Consider the following 21,227-nt stretch of genomic DNA (forward strand, 5'->3'; position numbering starts at 1 on the left):
TTCAATAAACTATTGAGCAGGGACTACACAGAGATGATTAAGGTGGCACCTGCTCTCAAGAAACATAAACATTTCCGTTGGGGAGAAAAGATCATATATAAATTGTTCCAGTGAATTCCAGGTAGGCATTAGGGATGGGACGCTTTTGGCCCTCCTCCCAACACAGGCCCCCTATGCCCTACACATCAACCAGCTTCTGCCTCCTGGCGACGGGCCTCCACACATGAAAAAGCAGGAAAGCCTTGATCACACTCCCTCTTCCACTAGGAGTTTGGGTGGGTAAGAAGGCCAAGAGGGCAGGCCTCACTGCTTCTTTTTTGCCTTTCCTTCACCTCTGCACATATCTGGGAGGGTCACTTATAATTTATAGGGGTGTGGAAGCATGAGGCTCCACTTTTGTCTTCAGCCTAAGCCACTACATGCCTTCAACTTAGCTTGTAGTGAAGATGTTCCACATTGAAGGAGAGGGTGCAAGTGTGTATTAATGAAAAATTTCCCAGAGTCTTCCAGTATTCCCGTGAATCCAGCTTCCCTGGGAAGCATGTGGGCATTCCTAAGTCCTTAGCCAAAAGTACTGCCAAAACATGAGCCAAACTCCCGTCATCACCTCCAACATACGGGTGCCCATGAGGGGCAGACTTGGGAGTGACACGCCTCATGGGGAAATCAGAGCCGTGGCACAGTCTTAGGGCCAAAGCTGCCATCATCAAGAAAGCTGACTCCTGGAGTCCTGGCAGCCTTTCCCAGGACCTCAGTCAGGATCTGATCTTGAGAAAGATGGAGATTTTATTCCTGGGATCCTAGGAGTGTCCTGCATAGGCCTGATCTTACAGAAGCAGCTCCTTTTCTACTTAGGACCAGAGAAAGCCACCCCATGGAGACACTTCTTGGGCCTGGAGGCCGCGCTCCCCTGTTCCACTCTTTCTCAAAGGAGAAGGAACACAGGTACATGTTTCCAGGACAAATGAGGCCTTCCTACAGCAGATACCAAGTGATGGAAAGAATTCTGGAGACTGCAAGAAGCTAAAAAGCCAAGGAAAGGCCAAGTTTTGGAGAAGAAGATAAAGCAGGGGTTACTGCTGCTCCTCGGGCCTTGGAGGACACAGGACAGGAGGGCACAGTCGGAGCTGCCAGAGCCGAGAGAGCATCGGATTCATGCAAGATGTGTCTCTTTCAAACCATTTCAGATACTTCAAAAGACAAAATATTTAACTGCTCATCTCAGTGATTTCCAGGCCAGGGTTAGTTGTTGCAGAGAAATATCTCAAAAGTGGAAGCAGGTCCATCCAGTCGCACCCCTGGGTGACCTCAGGCTTGGCTGCTAAACTATTTACCCCCATTAATTAAGAAAAGAGCAAAAATGCTGGGACTTCCAGCCTGTCCTCCCCATGCCAGGTCTACACCTGGTCCATCCCTTTTTCAGCTCCCCACACCCCACCAAGTTTCAAATGAATGGAATAATGACAATAATACCAACACCTAACATCTACTGGGCACTTACATGTGCCTGGCACTATGCCTAACACTCCGTGTCAATTACTTCATTTAAGTTTACCCTCAGGAAGTGGGTGTTATCGCTACATCACCACCACCGCCACCACCATCGTCGTCATCATCACCATTTCATGCTGGACCCTGAGGTTTAGAGATCTTCTATAATTTACTCATGGAGATAAAGTACTTTCAGACTTTAAAGTCTGGAGCAAAATGGCTCCAGAGCTGAGCTCTGTGTCCTCATTTCCTCTTCCTGCTTCCGCATGGCTGTTAGGTAAACTGAGGCTGCATCTTTCCCAGGGTAGATAGGCTATCTCATTCGGCCCTCTTCATCCATGCAGTGGATGTGGAAGAAGAGCTTAGGATGGGCATGGGTCAGTGGGGAGGAGAAGGCCCTGCTTAGAACTGAAGGCTAAACTGCTTCTGTGCAGCCTCTGCTCGGCTTCTGTGCCTATTAATCACGTAAAAATAATTGTTACACTATTAATCCAGGGCTTCTCTCATTCTTATTTCTCGTATTGGTGTGTTAAGCTCCCGTGAGTACAGCAGTCCCCCTTATCTGTGGTTTCATTTTTCTCAGTTTCAGTTACCTGCAGTCGACTGCAGCCTGAAAATATTAAATGGAAAATTCCAGAAATAAACAACTCATAAGTTTTAAATTGTGCACTGCTCTGAGCAGCAGGATAAAGCACCATCCTCCTCTGTCCTACCTGGGATGTGAACCGTCCTTCTGTCCAGAGTCTCCATACTGGGTGCACTGCCCACCTGCTAGTCACTTGGGAGCTGCCATGTTTATAAAATCAACTATGCAGTATCACAGTGCTTATGTTCAATCACCCTGATTTTCCTCAACCATGGCCTCAAAGCACAAGAGCTGTGTTACTAGCAATCTGGATATGCCAGAGTGAAGCCACAAAATGCTTCCTTTAAGTGAAAAGGTGAAAGTCATCCATTTAATAAGGAAAAAAAAATCCTGTGCTGAGGTTGCTAAGAGTTATGGTTAAAAAAAAATCTACTATCCATTGGGTAAGTTGTGAATTAGTGAAGAAGGAAAAAGAAATTCATGCTAGTTTTGCTGTTGCACCTCACACTGCAAAAGTTCCAGCCACAGTGCATGAACAGTGCTTAGTTAAGAAAAGAAAGGGCATTAAATCCCAGCACTTTGGGAGGCCAAGGCAGGAGGATCAGGAGGTCAGCAGACTGAGACAATCCTGGCTAACACGGTGAAACCCCGTCTCTACTAAAAATACAAAAAATTAGCCGGGCGTGGTGGCGGGCGCCTATAGTCCCATCTACTCGGGAGGCTGAGGCAGGAGAATGGAGTGAACCCGGGAGGCGGAGCTTGAAGTGAGCCGAGATCGCGCCACTGCACTCCAACCTGAGCAACGGAGCAAGACTCCGTCTCAAAAAAGAAAAAAAGAAAGGGCATTAAATTTGTGGGTTGAGGGCATGAACAGATACGTGTCCTAACCTGATTGCCATCCATTTGGTACCATCCAGGGTTTTGGGCATCCACTTGGGGTCTTATTCCCCATGGATAAGTTGGGACTATTATATTCCAAGAAGAGGAGAACTAACAGGCAGAGCAGGGTGTCTGGCCATGACACCATCCTCATTTTTAATAAAAGCGAACACAGGAAACACACTATATCCTTTGTGTTTATTAAGAAAAAAAGCAACGTGATGAGCTCCTTATCTTGGTTTTGCAAAGCTTAGATGTAATGTCTTTGAGCATGGGTATCTTCAGACAGACACAGGGCAGGGCATGACAGGACATGACTATGAAGGGGACCCCAGCATCAAGTATGCACATCTACATCTAGACCATGCAGCCCTGGAACTCTACAGTCGGACTAAGATGACTCAACAGGCAATGGTTTAAAATAAACCACACAAACTGAGAGTTACAGCAATCAGAGGATTTCTTTAAAATCCTGGGCCAGCTATTAGTGACCAGCACTGAAGGACTATAAATAAAAGCCAGATATGAACTTTAAGTGTGAAGCAAATGTAAGGTATTATTATTATCACTGTCACAAAGAAAACGGGATAACCACATTCTACAACCTATTTATCTATCTCATAATTTCCAGGTTCAAAATTTCTATTACAAATTATTGCATCCTGCTGTGAAGATGTGCAGCCTGTCAGGTGTTTTCCATATGACTAAAATGAAGAGGAAGCACAAGGTGTGTCTCTTACCTTCTCAGCCTCATTCCACATCTCAATCTCTCCTAGGAAGTTTTCCGGCCTTGTTGACAGGTTTAATTGAAAGGAGAAGCCAAATGTTGAGTAAACAGATTGCAAAAACTGCAAACACCCCTTTATTTCTTCTTCAATCTGAAATCAAAGCAAATGAAATATTCAAATAGAACATCAAATTCATTTATGTTTTAAAAAATAAAATTCTTCACGTCAGACAGAAATAAAGCATGTTTTTAATGGAGTACAACTGATGATCTTGTTTTGGTTGTTCATCCAATCCTGAGTTGAACCTTCGTTTGAGTGCTAGGCACGTGCAGGCTGGCAGATTCTCCAGGCCAGTGCAGGGAATGGAGAAGGAGTAGGCGAGGCAACTGTACTGTGAAAAGGCAGCGCCACACACAGGAGAGCGGCAAGGAAGGGCTGCCCAGAGGAAGTGAGACTGAGCTACAGCAGGGGACAAGCAAACGCTCTGCATGGAGTGGGAGCTCAGGAGCTCTGTGAGCAGAGGACACACTGAGTTGAAGGCTCAGTGGACAGAGGAGCAGACTAAGTCGGGGGGCTGCATACGATGGGATGAAGGGCAGAGGGGCAGTGTGTAGGTGAGCAGACTAGAGGCAGGCAGGGGCCAGAGAAAATTAAGTGCTTTCAAAGCCAGGAGAATGCATGGATTTTTTAGGCTGAGAACAATGGGGAGGCAATGAAGGGTTTTTGTTTTGCTTTGTTTAAGCAGGGGACTAACATGACTCTATGTGTTCTTTCACAGTATGTGGAATGAATGGAATGAATTGGCAAGATTAGAAGACAGCCCCATCAGGAAGCTGGCTGAGTCAATTAGGAGCAAGATGACGGTGGCTTAAACCAGAGAGCAGCAGCTGAAATGCAGGGAATTTGATGGATTTGAGACATCAAGTCTTTCGTTCATTAACTGCGATGGCTAGTTTTTTGTTTTGTTTTGTTTTGTGTTTTGAGACAGTCTTGCTCTGTCGCCCAGGCTGGAATGCAGTGGTATGGTATTGGCTCACTGCAACCTCTGCCTCTTGGGTTCAAGCGATTCTCATGCCTCAGCCTCCGGTGTAGCTGGAACTACAGGTGCTCGCCACCATGCTCAGCAAATTTTTGCATTTTTTTTTTTTTTTTTAGTAGAGAAGGGGTTTCGCCATGTTTGCCAGGCTGGTCTCAAACTCCTGGCCTCAAGTGACCCACCTGCCTCAGCCTCCCAAAGTGCTGGGATTATAGGCGTGAGCCACTACACCCCATTTTTTTTAAGTTCCTGGGTACACGTGCAGGATGTGTAGTTTGTTACATAGGTATATGTGTGCCATGGTGGTTTGCTCCACCTGTCAACCCATCACCTAGGTATTTAAGCCCAGAATGCATTGGCTATTTATCCTGATGCTCTCTCTCCCTCCGCTTCCCTCTGACAGGCCCCAGTGTGTGTTGTTCCTCTCCCTGTATCCATCTGTTCTCATTGTTCAGTTCCCACTTATAAGTGAGAACATATGGAATTTGGTTTTCTGTTCCTGTGTTAGTTTGCTGAGGATAATGGCTTGTGATGGCTACTTTTAAGTGTTAACTCGACTCAGCTAAAAGATGCCAGACAGCTGGCCACCCTTACATTTATTTCTGGGAATGCCTGTGAGGGTGTTTCTCAAAGAGATGAGCATCTGAATCAGTGGAATGGGTAAACAACTTCCACCCTCACCAATGTGGGTGGGACTCATCCAATCTGTTGAGGGCAGGAATAGAACTCAAAGGCAGAGGAAGGGCAAATTCTCTCTCTTTTTGAGTTGAGACATTTATTTTCTCCTGTTCTCAGACATTGGAGCTCCTGGTTCTCAGGCCCACCAACTCTGGGACTTACTACACCAGCTCCCTCCTCTGCTCACCCCACTGAGGCTTTTGGCCTCAGACTGGGAGTTATACCATCAGCTTTCCTAGTTCTCCAGCTTTTTTTTTTTTTTTTTTTGAGACGGAGTTTCACTCTTGTTGCCCAGGCTGGAGTGCAACGGCACAATCTCGGCTCACCGCAACCTCCACCTCCCGGGTTCAAGCGATTCTCCTGTCTCAGCCTCCTTAGTAGCTGGGATTACAGGCATGTGCCACCACGCCTAATTTTGTATTTTTGTACAAAATACAAAATTTGGCTAATTCTGTATTTTTAGTAGAGACAGGGTTTCTCCATGTTGGTCAGTCTGGTCTCAAACTCCCAACCTCAGGTGATCCACCCACCTCAGCCTCCCAAAGTGCTGGGATTACAGGTGTGAGCTACCATGCCTGGCCTTTCTCCAGCTTTTAATTGGCATATCATGGGACTTCTTGGCCTCCAAAATCAAGTGAGCCAATTCCTGTAATAAATCTCCTCGTATATCTATATATCCTGCTGTCTCTATGTCTTTGGAGAACACTGACTAATGCAAACATAATACAAACAATATAATAACTGCCCACATGCTAAGCACGGTGCAGGATGCAGGGGATTCAGGAAACAATGAAATTACCAGGAAGTAATAATATGATCAATAGGGCTTATAGATTTCCTGTTATCAGCCGGGCATGATGGCTCATGCCTGTAATCCCAGAACTTTGGGAGGCCAAGGCGGGTGGATCACCTGAGGACAGGAGTTTGAGACTAGCCTGGCCAACATGGTGAAACCCCGCCTCTACTAAAAATACACACACACACACACAAATTAGCCAGGCATGGTGGCGCACACCTGTAATCCCAGCTTCTCAGGAGGCTGAGGCAGAAGCTGGGAGGTGGACTGCAGTAAGCAAGATTGCACCATTGCACTCCAGCCTGGGTGGCAACAGCAAAACTCCATCTCAAAAAAAAAAAACAAAAAACAGATTTTCTGTCATCATCCTGCTATTGATTTCTACTTTAATTCCATGGGGTTGGAAAAAACACTTTGTATAATTTCAATTCTTTTAAACTTGTCGAGGTTTGTTTGATGGCCCAGGATATGATCCACCGTGGTTTAAATGTTCTGTGGGCACTTGAACATAATATGTGTTCTGCTGTTGTTGGGTGCTCTACACATGTCAGTTAGGTTCTACTGGTTGACTGTATAGCAGAGCTCTTCTATATCATTGCTGATTTTCTGCCTAGTTGTTCTATTCTTTTTTGAGAGAGGGGTGTTGAAGTTTCCGAATATAATTTTGAATTTGTACATTTCTCGTTTCAATTTATCAGTTTTTGCTTTACATATTTTACAGCTGTGTATTATGATGCCCACACATTTAGGATTGCTATGTTTTCGTGGTGGATTGACCCTTTTATCCTTATATAATCTCTATCTTTGGTAATTTTCTTTGAAGTCTGTTTTATCTGATATTAATACAGCCATCCTTGCTTTCTTTTGATTAATATTTGTATAATATTTTGCCATGCTTTTACTTTTAACCTGACTTTAGTGTTATTAGTTGGAGTATATTTCTTCTAGGAAGCATATAGTTGGGTCATTTTTTTTTTTTTTTTTTTGAGATGGAGTATCACTGTCACCCAGGCTGGATAGCAGTGGCATGATCTTGGCTCACTGCAACCTCTGCCTCCCAAGTTCAAGCGATTCTCTTGCCTCAGCATCCTGATAGCTGGGATTACAGGTGTGTGCCACCACACCCAGCTAATTTATGTATTTTTAGTAGAGATAGGGTTTCACCATGTTGGTCAGGCTGGTCTTGAACTCCTGACCTCATGATCTGCCTGCCTCGGCCTCCCAAAGTGCTGGGATTACAGGCATGAGCCACCTCACCCAGCCTGGGTCATATTTTTTAATCTACTATGTCAATCTCTTTTAATTGGTTTATTTAGACCATTTACACTTAACGTAATATGTTAGGGCTTTACACTGCCTTTTTGTTTCCTTCTTGTTCTCTCTTGTTATTCATTTCTGTTTTCTTTTTCCTGTCTTCCTATGGATTACTTTAACATTTTTTTGGAATTCAATTCCAATTTATCTATAGGTTCTCTTAGTGTATCCCTGTCTATAGCTTTTTTTTTTGGTGGTTTCTCTAAGTATTATATAACTTATCAGTCTAGATATTGTCACTTTACCAGCTCAGGTGAAGTACGGAAACTTTTATTCCCTATACCTTACCACATTTATAGTATAATTTTCTTAAACATTTCTTCTACATACATTTAGAACATCAGAAAGAACATGTGATTTTTACTTCAATGATCAAACATAATTTAGAAAACGCAAAAGGAGAAGGAAAATATATTGTATTTACCTGTTTTTATTTTCACAATCTTTTCCTTCCTAAAGTTCCCTGACTCCTCTTTTCATCATTTCCTTTCTGTTTAGAAAACTTCCTACAGCCATTCTTTTGGTGGGTCCAATGTCTTGATTTCCCCTCAATTCCTGAAGGGTATTTTCTTCAGACATAGAATTCTGGGTTGAAAATTCCTTTTTCTTTTTTCAGTCCTTTAAAAGTATTGTGCCACTTCCTTCTGGCCTCCAGGATTTTTGATTTTTGTTTTTTAATGAGAAATTGCTATCATTCAAATTGTTTTTCTCTTTAAAGGTAATGCATCATTTCTCTCTCATTGCTTTCAAGCTTTTTCTTTGTCTTTAGTTTTCAGTTTACTATGATGTATCTTGGTGTAGGTTTCTTTGAGTTTATCCTGAACAGTTTCTTGAATCTGCAGATGTCTTTTGCCAAATTTGGCAAGTTGTCAGCTATTATTTCTTTGAGTACTTTTTCACTCCCACCTTCAGTCTCCTCTCCTTCCAAAATTATGATGATATGAATGTTAGATATCTAGTTATATCCCACTGTTCTTAGGCTCTCTTCTTTTCTCTTTCAGTCAGTTTTCTCTATGTTTTTCAGATTGGGTAATTTCTGTTCTTGTCTTCAAGTCTGTCTTCACCATTCTGCTCATGCATCTATTCACTGAATGTTATATTTCTCAGTTCAAAATTTCCATTTGGTTCTTCTTTATATCTTCTATTTCTTTCCTGAGATCTTCTATTTCTTCGCTGACTTTGTAATTTTTGTTTGTTTCAAGTGTGTTAGTAATTGCTCATTAGTTAGTAATTGCATTTTTACGGTGGTTGCTTTAAAATCTCTGGCAGATAACTGTAACATCTTTGTTATCTCAGTGTACTGTTCATAGATTGTCTTTTTAAATTAAAGTTGAGATTTTTCTTGTTCTTAGCATGATGAGTGATTTTCAATTGCTTAAACCTGAACATTTTGGGTTTGATAATAAGCCTCTGGATCTTAAATGTTGTTTTAGCTGACTTCCAGCAGGGGGAGGACAGTACTGGCCAGTTACTGTCAGGTGGGAAAAGCAGTCCAAGCTCCTTTTGGAAAGGAAGTATGGGGAGAGGAGCTCCTCGTCACTTCTGGGTTGCATGGGTGTTCTAGCTCCCCCTCCACGGCCTTTACTACACACAGAATGCATGGTCTCATGACCAATGGGCAGTGAAAAAGTCTTATCATTCCACTAGACATCTTCTGACACTACTCAAGCAGGAGTGGAAGAGGCACCTCATTACTTCCAGGGGAGGGTGAAAGTCCAGGCTCCCCACATAGTCTTCACTGACACTGCTGGGTTGGGGGAGGGGGATGGGATCTTGTTAATGCAGGAGTAAAAGTCCCAGCTTCCTAATAAGCCTTCTCTTACCCATTCCAACAGGTATTGAGGTACTTATTTAGAGCCTGGTGAGAGTTAAAATATAAGCTCCTCAATTAGCCTTTGCTGGCATATAAAGGGCCACAGTTTTTTCTGTGGTGTCTGGCTGAAGTATAGTAGATATTATCTAAAACTTTTCTGTCTTTCTAGGCTGCCTGTTTCCTAGTCCTTTGGCTACAGCAAGCAGACTTCTGTTGGCCTGTTTTATCAATGCCTGTTGGCATTTGTTGGTTGCCAAGTCTGGAATATATGTGGCAAAAAAAAACAAAACAAAAACACCTAAGGAACTCACTACCATGTTGTTTCTTAGGTCCTGATGTCCATAGCCAGTGTGCCTTTTTTCTCACCACCTTTCAGAGTCTCGTGTTTGTTTTACATGTAATATCCAAGGTTTTTACTTGTTCTTAGAGGGAAGGAAAGGGAAAGCACCTACTTCATCTTCCCGAAAGCAGGTCTTTTTTGCTCATTGTTTAACTGGGTTGTCTGTTTTCTTATTGAGGTTTGAATATTTGTTAAGTACACTGGATTCAAGTCCCTTATTTGATATACGCCTCACAGTATTTTCTCCCAGTCTGTGACCCGTCTTTCCTGTCTCTGGTCAGTATCTTTTAGAGCAGAAGTTTTCAATTCTCAGGAATCCAATTTATCAACTTTTTTCTTTTATGGACTGCCCTTTGGTGTCATATCTGAGAAATCGTCACCTATCACCTAAGCACAAAGATTTTCCCCAATTTTTATTCTAGAAGTTTTGTATTTTTAGGTTTTATATTTAGGCCTGCGATTCATCTTAATTTTTTCATATGGTATGAGGTATGAATCCTCATACCTCATGTTTTGCATATGGATACACAATCATTCCAGCATCATTTGTTGAACATATTACCTTTCCTCCATTTTATTGCCTTTGAATCTTAATTAAAAATCAGTTGTCCATATATTTGTGTCTATTTCTAGACTCTGTTTTGATTTATCTATCTAGACCAGCATGATTACTGTAGTGTCTAATAATTCTTGAAATCAAGCATGGTGAACCTTCCAAACTTGTTTTTATTTTTCAAAGTTCCTTTGGCTATTCTAGGTTCTTGTGATTTCTACACGAATTTTAGAATCAGCATGTCAACTCTTACAGGGAAAACAAAGTCTGCTTGAGTATTGACTGGGATTGTACTGACTTTATAGATCAATTTGGGGATAACTGATATTTTCATAATATTTAGTCTTCCAACCCATGAACAAGGTATATTTCATTTATTTAGGCCTTCTTTAAATTTATCTCAGCAATGTTTTAAAGTTTTCACTGTATAGGTTGTGTATGTGTGTATTACTCAGCTTGGGCTGCCAGAACAAAAACCATAGGCTGTGTGGCTTAAATAAGAATCATTTATTCTTCACACTTCTGCAGGCTGGGAAATCCAAGATCCATGTACCAGCTGATTCAGTTCCTTGGTGAGGGCTTTCTTCCTAGTTTGCCAATGGCTGACTTCTCACTGTGTCCTCACACGGCAGAGAGAAAAAGGAAGCCTCCGGCATCTCCTTAAAAGGGCACTAATCATATCATGAGGGCTCCATCTTCATGATCTCATCTATACCTAATTACTTCCCAAAGCCTCATTTGCAAACACCATCACATTGGGGGTTAGGACTTCAACATATAAATTTTGGGAGTCACAACTCAGTCCATAGCAACGTATTTGTCAGTCTTATCCCAAAGTACTATCATATGTTTTGAGATGCTATTATAAATTGTTTCTTAGTTGCAATTTCCAAGGGATTATTATTATGAAATGCATATACAATTCATTTTTGTATATTGATATTCCATACTACAATTTTTCTAAATTCACCTTACTTCTAATAGCTTTCTGTAGATTTCATCTAATCTCTACATAGATGATCATGTCATTTACAAGAGTTTTAATTCTTTCCAATCTAGGTGTTTATTATTTCTCTTTCTTAACTTACTGCATCAGAAAGAACCTGCAGTACAATGATCAGAGAAGTAATGAGAGAATCCTTACCTAATTCCTGATTTTAAGAGTAATGCATATTCAGACTTTCACTATTAAGTATGAGGTTAGCTGTAGGTTTTTCATAGAGGCCTTTTATCAGGTTAAGAAAGTTCCCTTCCATTCCTAGTTTTGAGAGTTTTTATGAGATATGGATGTAGAATTTTGCCAAATACTTTTTCCTGCATCTACTGAGAAGATAATATGCTTTTTGTCTTTTTGTTTTCTTTTTTTTAGTTTGTGAATGTGGGGCATTACAATGATTCATTTTCTAATGTTAAACTACCTTTTCATTCCTGGGATTCAGTCCATTTGATTAAGATGTCCTTCTTAAAAAATTACTAGATTTGACTTACTAAAATGTTGTTTAAATTTTTTGATTTTATGTTCATGAGAGATGTTCAGTAGTTTTCTTTTAACTTCTTTGTCCTATTTTTCTGTCAGAGTAATATTAGCTCATCAGCTTCATGAGGTGGTGGAGATTTCCTCCTCTTCAGTTTTCTGGAAGAGTATCTCTAGGTTGGTATCATTCCTTCTTTAATGTTCAGTAGAATTCACCAGTAAAACCATCTTGGCCTGGAGTTTTCTGTGTAGGAAGGTTTTTAACTATCAATTCAATTTCTGTAGTAGACACAGGGCTATTTAGATGATCTACTTCTTCTTGAGTAAAGTTTAATAGTTTTGTCTTTCAAAGATTTATCCATTTCATCTAAGCTGTCAAATGTATTAGCATAAAGTTATTCATAAAACTGCCTTATTTTTTAATATCTACAGAATCTGTAGTGATGACATCTGTCTCATTCCTGACATTTTTATTTGTCTTCTCTTTTTTCCCTCATCAGTCTGACTAAAGGTTTATCAATTTTATTGATCTTCTCAGAGAACCAGCTTTTGTTTTATTTATATTCTTTATTTTCTATTTCAGTAATTCCCGCTCTGCTCTTTCTAATTTTCATTCTTTTGCTTCCATTACATTGGGTGTAATTTGTTCTTCTTTTTCTATCTTAAGTAAAAGCTAAGTCATTGATTTTTCTTTTCTAATGCAGGTATTCAGTGCTATAAACATCTCTCTAAATACCACTTAAATGGCATCCTACAAATTTTGATGTGTTTTTATTTCATTTGTTATATAAAATTATCTAACTTTCCTTTGGATTTTGTGTCATCTATTTTTAATTCTATTGTGGTCAGTTAGGATTAGGGTTAAACATTAGGGTTAATTAACATTTTGTTTTAATTGCATCCCTTTCAACTTATTGAGACTTGTTTTATGGTCCAGAATATGGTCTATTTTAATAAATATTCTATGTGCAATTTCAAAGAACAAATACTCTGATCCTTTTATAGTTCATAAGCGTGATGACTGGGTGTACACACGTGTAAGATGTGCCTCCCTCACACCTCAGTACAACATTGGCATATTACCCATCCCACATGAAGCACATTGGATACAACACTGTCACATTACCCATCCAACATGAAACCAAAGAATGTAGATTCTGCTGTTGTTATATAAACATCAATTAGGTCAAATTGTTTGATAGTGAAACTTTGCATGGCAATTTTAACTTGAATTAAGACAAAAACTTTAATAAGTAAATTTTAAGTTCTAGGCAATATTGAAAAACAAAACATCCAGAATTCCACCAAATCCCTTAAAATACTCCACTTAATGGAATTTAGATTAATAAAATCACTGAAGGAATGTATTTCATGTCAAGAGATGATTAATCTATTGACCTAATTTAGAGAATCACAGCAGGTTAGAGCTGAATGAATCTCAGAGACTAGACCAAACATCTATGTTTCAGTAACTCTGAAAGAATACAAGATGTGTTCAGGGCATCACACTGAATTTGTGGCCACCCTGCTTCACTCTGTGTTATTGTTTACCTGCTCCACTGTGCAAAAGATGTGAGCATCATCCTGCTGGAATCGCCTCACTCTGGTCAAGCCACTGAGAGTCCCCGACAGTTCATTTCTATGCAGAACTCCAAAATCAGCAAATCTAATAGGCATTTCCCTCCAAGATCGTGGACGATGGGCAAACATTAGACTAGAAAAGATGTGGTAACACACAGCTTTTACACAGCACAGAAAGATTAAATAATTATCTAAATATAAAGAAATTACAATTAAGCCTCAAGATTCATAAACTCCTTATTCTAGTTCTTAGATCACCAGGTTAAAAAAAAATTCTTCCACAAATTAGCGAACCTTGCATTTACATCACTGCAGCACTCTGAGAAAGAAGCTTGTCTATTATCTCTTCCCAGAAATGCTGTTCCCTCCCCTTATCCACACAGTGAATCACCATTTACTGTTTATGATTCATTTCAAAGGCTACTTCTTAAATGAAGCCCTCCTAGACATTTCCCTAGACAGGGCTAGGCAGTTTCTCCTCAGGTTCCTGGAACACCTCAAACATGCCATCACTATGGCACTGGTCTTTCTATAACAGATTGTCTACATGCATGGCCCTGCCCACTCTGCTCATGAGCTCCCTGAGGGAATGGTTTGTGTCTTAATCACCTCTGCATTTCTAGCTCCAAGCACAAAAAGCACTCAACTATGTTCTCTGTTGAATGAAAGACTTCTCTCCTGCAGAAAGCACTCCTAGCTTCCATATCCCATTGCCTCTAAGCCACCATGGTCTTGCTTTTTTATTCTGAGGTATAAAAAGACAAACTTAAATTCTCTACTTTCATTATAGCTAAAGTATGAGGCTATAATTTTAAAGGATGCCTTTGAGAAAATGAGTTAAGAAATTGTTAACACAAGTGTTTTACAATGCAAAACACTAGCGTAGCTTCTACCTTCTGTTTAGAAAGAGAGGATACAGAATGTTTACATACCAGTATTCCTAAAATAATAGTTATATATATTTTTTACATGACATCATCATAAAGTTAAATTTCTACTCATCTTCACTTAAAATGGCAAAGAGCTTTCTTCAGTGTTCAGTTATAGGTTTTAATAATTATCTTCTAGGTAAATTTACTTGAAACTATGTATGTTGATAATACAAAAACTACGATTGTTGGGATTGTTTTTTGTGGACAATTATGCCTATCCAGTTTCAGTTGTAAAATACATTTGTCTTACAAGGTTGAATTTGCATACCAACTTTATGATAATTAGTCTTTCATAGAATCAAAGACAGCATTGATTGTAAAATGTATCTTTATTTTATGTGCTACAAAGAAAGAAAATAACCTATTAATTAAATTATGATATAATGCTAATTATGATATAATGCTAAATTATGATATAATGCCACCAACCATAAGATGCATTTCAACTTCAGAAATGTTGAAATGTGGAAGAAAAATGGTATCTTGGAATCAGTGAAATCCAGAAACCCATTGATTATGACCTCATTGATCTTGTTATAATCCACCCAAACAGTATGAAAGAACTAAATATTCTGCAAATATGAACATTTGAAGTGCATTACTATAAGAAAGACAAATATTATAAAACATATAAAATTGACACATAACATTTTCCTTTAATCAGCACAAAAAAATGGAATGGTTACCAGCTAACATTCCATACCTGCCAAAGATCAAATATATTTTCAAAAGTAAATCCATTGTCCAGAATGAAACAACTTAGTAAAAATTAGTAATCACCATTCTTCAGATTAAAGGGATTCTTTCATTCCACAAAGCATTAAAAGCTAATTGTGACGAAGTGTGCTACGTGCTCTCATGAAAAGGCCTGCTTTGCTTTTAATACTCACCAGTGCCCTGGACAATTCATGGGTTTGAGGGCAAAAGTGTCCTTTTCAATCTCAAAGGTAAACATGTTCTCGCTGTAATGCTGCCAGTGGCCCGAGGCTTCCCAGAGTTTACTGTTGTACATATTGGGAGAGAGCACCTCTGTGAAGTCCCGTTTGTGATATTCCTCCTTCAAGATACATGCATTCAACATTAACATCTGCTAGGGTAGATCACAATTCCATGCAAAGTAACACTATGAGCAAATATTTTCAAATTGGGCTCATGTCCTATATTAATTCATGATTAATGTACCCTCAGTATTAGGTGTGGTGGTTTCTGGATCTTGAAAGAAAGATTTACATATGCTCAGTATAATTTCTATTGAGTATATTTATTTTATAGCATATAACAGTATATAGTACATAATGTTTTAGTTCTTTGAAAAGTAGTAACTGAAATACAATATATATAGAAACTCACTGTAACTACTCCAAAGTCCTTCTAGATAAACAGGTTTTTTCCTATTATTTAAGAGGCAGAAAAAAATTTATAATTTAATAAGCCTGAATGCCATGTTGCATGTTATAATTTTGATTTGTTTAGTTTTAAACAGAAATGAGAATTTTAGTGTATAACGATTTAAGTAGTTGATATTATTAAGTCATGAGCTGGCCTCTCTCCTTCCCTACCTATTAACAGCTTCCCTAATTGAATCACTGGAGACAGGAGAAGAGAGTTTTTTTCCAAGCAAAGTTTTAGCTTTATTTAAACTTTCTTTAAAAACAAAACAATTAGGTGATCTTTGTTAGGTAAATATTTTATGTCCACTTTCCAAAAATGCATATTCTGCTGTTCTTTTACAAATGTCAATTAGGTCAAATTGTTTTGACAGTATTTGATAGGGACCCTTTACATGACAGTTTTAATTTGGATGAACACAAAAACCTGAATAAGTAAGAATTCTGAGAATCCTCAGATTCTCAACATTTGTAAATCACTTAATGGACATCTGGCACAAATCTAGAATGCCACATATACTTTGAGCAAATTTGAAAAACTGTTTTCACAGCTAAAAAAACATAAAACATAACATTTTAAGATTACTAACAACGGTTTTATATAACTGAAAGGAATGTTGTCTGTTATTCTTCATCAGGGCATCTTGGCAGTCCATGGTAGACAGCTTAGGTCTCGGCCATTCAGTGAGCTGCTTTACCTACCCTTTGTTTTTACTAAATTAGAAAACCTTAACAGGTAGGGTGTGGTGGCTCACGCCTGTAATCCCAACACTTTGGGAGGCCAAGGTAAGTGGATCACCTGAGGTCAGGAGTTTGAGACCAGCCTGGCTAACATGATGAAACCCCATCTCTACTAAAAATACAAAAATTAGCCGGGCGTGGTGGCGCACACCTGTAATCCCAGCTACTCAGGAGGCTGAAGCAGGAGAATCGCTTGAACCCAGGAGGTAAAGGCTGCAGTGAGCCAAGGTCACGCCATTGCACTCCAGCCTGGGCAACAAAGCTAGACTCCATCTCAAAAAAAGAAAGAAAATGTTTAACAAAATGATGTCATTAAGAATGGCAGTGATTATTGGCTATTTCAGATGGTTCCATATATTCAGATTAAACAAGGTCCCAGAAATTAAGGGTTAGTGTGTGTGTGTGTGTGTGTGTGTCAGGGTGTGTGTGTTCGCTTTTACTAAAAACTACTTTTAAAGTCTAGCTCAGGAGATACTGCTCAATGCATTTTTAATTCACTCTGAATGCAACCACATCAGGAATGTATGTCTTCTTGAGATGTTTAGAAATGATTTTAAACTATCCCTGCAATGCACTGAATGTTTGTGTCTCCCCCAAAATTGTGATATTGATACCTTAACCCCAAGGTGATGGTATTAGGAAGTAGGGTCTCTGACAAGTGATTAGGTCATAAGGGTAGAGCCCTCATCAATGAGATTATTAGTGTCCTTACAAAAGGATTCGCAGAGAGCTCTCTGGGCCTCTTTCTGCCATCTGAGGTTACAAGAAGTCAGCAGTCTGCAACCTGGAAGAGGGCCCTCACCAGAACCCAACCATGCTGGGACCCTAATCTTAGTCTTACTGCCTCTAGAACTGTGAGAAATACCCTTATGTTGTTTATAAGTTACCCTGTCTAGGGTACTTTGTTATAGCAGCACAAACTAATGAATATAATCCCTATGAGATGAAGTGTCAACAACTACTATATTTTTACATAAATATATAGGAAATATCTATATATAAGATATTATGCTGCTGTATCTCTCCATATTGTAATACACATATTGTTTTGTCTCTCACACACACATATAAATAACAGAGAGATAAAGCAAACTGGCAAAATGTTACCAATTGATGAATCCAAATGAAGGAAATATGGATGTTCATTGCACTGCATTTTAGTTTTTCTCTAGATTTGAACTTTTCAAGAGAAAAAGTTGGGGAGTAAAATATGTCTCATGCCATGCCATTAATTTCGTTCTCTAATGCTGGGAAAGAGTAAACTCTCAGTGATTGAGCAGTTCACAGCTCAGTCCAGTCTCCTGAAGAAATCCAGATAACTCATCTGGAACATTAAAAATCATATTTCATCCCGGAAATAATAGTTTAGGTTATTGAAGGAGCTGAATTTCTACCCATACCTAGTGATCTGGCCACTTAAAAACATCTAAATAGCTTCTAAGAATCAGTGTCATAAAATTGTTTTCAAGTAATTTCTCATTGTAAAAAATAAGGCAATTCCACATAAACAGCTCCTTTCCAAAACCCCATTAAAATAAGAGTAAAGAAAGTTTTTATAAGAGCATAAATCTACCAGGACAAAGAAAATAGGAGAGAAGATGAATGCTATAGTAATTTAGAATCTGCAAAGTAGGTGATCAAGTGTTAATTGCCTCAGAAGACCTAGGAAAGCCAAAACTAAATTGGCAGTGGGAGAAACCCAGAAGCAAGCTACTTTAACTAGGTATAGATTTCTAGGCTTCGCATTACTAAGGCATTGTTCCTGTCTTCTGTTTTTCCATGTTTCCACTGAAAATTTCAATGCCATTCTGATACCCAGTCCTATGTCTGTGGCTTTTTTCTCTCTGGAAACATTTAGGATATTTTCTTTATCCTTGGAGCTTTGGAATCTTTCGATAACATGTTTTGGTGCCCAAAGTATGTTTTCACCAAAAACTGAGACATGCTTGGGAGTTGAGATTGTCCCTTGCCCATTAGGGGCTCCCTTTACTATAGAACTGATAGGCAGAAAAGGACTTAACTACCTTTGATCCCAATTACTTGGGGAAAGACTTACTACCCTTGATCTCAGTTACTCGGGGAAAGACTTACTACCCTTGATCGCAATTACTGGGAGAAGTTGTATTGCTTACAATGGAGTAAGAAGGACTATGTCTGGAATTCAGTGGGGAGCCTTCGATATCCACACATCTAGCAACAACCGTCAGTGGGAACCCCGAAACCCCACAAAGAGCATTACTAAAAACTTGGATCCTAAGGACAGACTGGGACCATCCACTATTATTGGTTTAATTGTATTCTCCAAATAAGATATTTTGAAGTCCCAACTCCCAGTACTTCAGAATGTGTCCTTATTTGGAAGTAGGGTCTTTATAGAGGTAATCAAATTAAAATGAGATCATTACGGTAGATCCTAATACAATATGGCTGGTCTCTTTATAAAAAGGAGAAATCTGGACACAGAGACAGATGCACACAAGGGGAAGACAATGTGAACATACACAGGGAGAACATCACGTGAAGACAGAGGATGGGAATGATGCTTCAACAAGCCAAGGAACACTAAAGATGACTGGCAACCACCAATAGCTAGGAGAAGGCAAGGAAGGAATGATTCCCCCATGGGTTTTAGAGGGAACACAGCCTTGTCAACACCTTGATTTCACACTTCTGGCCTCCAAAACTGGGAGATAATAAACTTCTGTTGTTTTAAGTCACCTAGTTTATGGTATTTTGTTATAATACCCTAGGAAACTAATGCACCCACCAAATAAAACAATGCCCATCTGGGGTGCCACCAGGATAAGGCGAACGTGGAATGAGTGATGGGAAAAGAAGGCTCTGATGTATCAGCTTGGCCCTAGCGTCCATCTACAGAGTCTGAAATAGTTACATTTAGTTATGTTTTTTCCTTGCATTCTTACATGAAGGGCACTCATGGTGGCCAATGTCACAATTCAGATTTAGATGAAATTGAAATGACATCACCACATGATGATACATCGGCTGATCAGAGTTTGTGGGAGGAAACCAATGTCCTCAGTGTCCTCCAAGCAAAAGGCAAGAATGTGCTGAGAGGCACAGGGGGTGAGCCAGGCTGGTTATTCTCCATTTGCCACTGCCTGTCCCGCCTCATCTTGGCCCATTTTCCTTCCTTCTCTGCCCTGCACTGTGTCCCCCAAAGCTGACTTCTGTGGGCTCCACAGAAGGCTTACTTGCTGTGATTATTATTTTTTTATTTTATAAAATATATACTTTTATTTTAAACACAATAGTGTAATACAACATGCTTAAATTATGTTTCATGTAGAAAAAAAATAAGGTGTATAAAGAAAACCTGAACATTTTCTCTTATTCCCCCCTTTACTGCCCTGAGATAATGCTAATGGGCTGCTGTTCCTGTATTTCAACCCTCTTCTCCATGACTGTGCAAACACAAAACACACATACAGGATTTTTTTGTTTTTTGCTTTTACCTATTAAAAAAAGGATACACTATACATTTACTCTGTAACTTCCAGTTTTCAACGGTGAGGTATACTGAACCCCCCTTCAAGTTAGTATGCACAGATACATTTTTGTAGTAACTGCATAGTGCTTTATTGTGTGGATATATCACAAAGTATTTAATCCTACTATTGAGAAACATTAGACTTTTCATTTTTGAATACTACAAACTATTCTGCAGTAAAGTTTTTTTCTATGTGATTTTAATTGTATATTTTAGATTCCTTTCTAAGAATATTGCTAGGAGGGTGCATTTTTTTCACATTAATATTTATTACCCGATTAGTAGCAATTTAAACTTTCTCTCTAAGTATATGATAACTGTTTCCTCACAGTTCCTTCAGCAATGAAAATTATTTAATGGGTATCAATCTTTTTTTTTGAAACGGAGTCTCGCTCTGTCACCCAGGCTGGAGTGCAGTGGTGCGATCTCAGCTCACTGCAAGCTCCGTCTCCTGGGTTCACGCCATTCTCCTGCCTCAGCCTCCCAAGTAGCTGGGACTACAGGCGCCCGCCACCATGCCCGGCTAATATTTTGCATTTTTAGTAAAGATGGGGTTTCACCGTGTTAGCCAGGATGGTCTTGATCTCCTGACCTCGTGATCCGCCCGCCTCAGCCTCCCAAAGTGCTGGGATTACAGGCATGAGCCACTGCACCCGGCCAATGGGTATCAGTCTTATAAGTAGAACTATTACCTCAGTATTTATAATTTTTTTTTTTTTGAAACAGAGTGTTGCTCTCTTGCCCAGGCTGGAGCGCAGTGGCACAATCTTGGCTCACTGCAACCTCTACCTCCTGGGTTCAAGCAATTCTCCTGCCTCAGCCTCCTGAGTAGCTGAGATCACAAATGTGCACCACTATGCCTGGCTAATTTTTGTATTTTTAGTAGAGACAGGGTTTCACCATGTTGGCCAGGCTGGTCTCGAACTCCTAGCTTCAAGCGATCCACCCCCTCAGCCTCCTAAAGTGCTGGGATTACAAGAGTGAGCCACTATGCCCAGCCTTTTAAATTTTTTTCAATTGCGGCACTATTCACAATAGCAAAGACTTGGAACCAACCCAAATGTCCAACAATGATAGACTGGATTAAGAAAATGTGGCACATATACACCATGGAATACTATGCAGCCATAAAAAAATGATGAGTTCATGTCCTTTGTAGGGACATGGATGAAATTGGAAATCATCATTCTCAGTAAACTATCACACGAACAAAAAACCAAACACCGCATGTTCTCACTCATAGGTGGGAATTGAACAATGAGAACACATGGACACAGGAAGGGGAACATCACACTCTGGGGACTGTTGTGGGGTGGGGGGAGGGGAGAGGGATAACATTAGGAGATATACCTAATGCTAAACGACGAGTTAATGGGTGCAGCACAC

The 21,227-nt window shown here is 39.7% G+C and overlaps 1 protein-coding gene and 1 non-coding gene across 3 annotated transcripts in view; one reads left to right on the forward strand and one right to left on the reverse strand.

Moving 5' to 3' along the window:
* Positions 1-21,227, reverse strand: part of TARS3 (threonyl-tRNA synthetase 3) — a 71,336-nt gene that overhangs the window by 17,270 nt on the left and 32,839 nt on the right. For both annotated transcript variants that reach the window (XR_008513831.1, XM_024232835.2), the window contains exons 11-13: positions 15,092-15,258; positions 13,240-13,402; positions 3,697-3,834 (exon numbers count right to left, since the gene is read on the reverse strand). Coding sequence is in view for 1 of the 2 variants with exons in the window: in XM_024232835.2 (XP_024088603.2) it covers positions 3,697-3,834; positions 13,240-13,402; positions 15,092-15,258 (468 nt within the window). In the remaining variant the exon portion in view is untranslated. The remainder of the gene's footprint in view (positions 1-3,696; positions 3,835-13,239; positions 13,403-15,091; positions 15,259-21,227) is intronic.
* On the forward strand, positions 12,682-12,781 carry LOC112129296 (small nucleolar RNA U13). Its single transcript, XR_002911702.1, has one exon. It is a non-coding gene; the product is annotated as a small nucleolar RNA U13 (small nucleolar RNA).

This window comes from Pongo abelii, chromosome 16, assembly GCF_028885655.2.
Source record: "Pongo abelii isolate AG06213 chromosome 16, NHGRI_mPonAbe1-v2.0_pri, whole genome shotgun sequence".
In the NCBI taxonomy this organism is placed as follows: Eukaryota; Metazoa; Chordata; class Mammalia; order Primates; family Hominidae; genus Pongo; species Pongo abelii.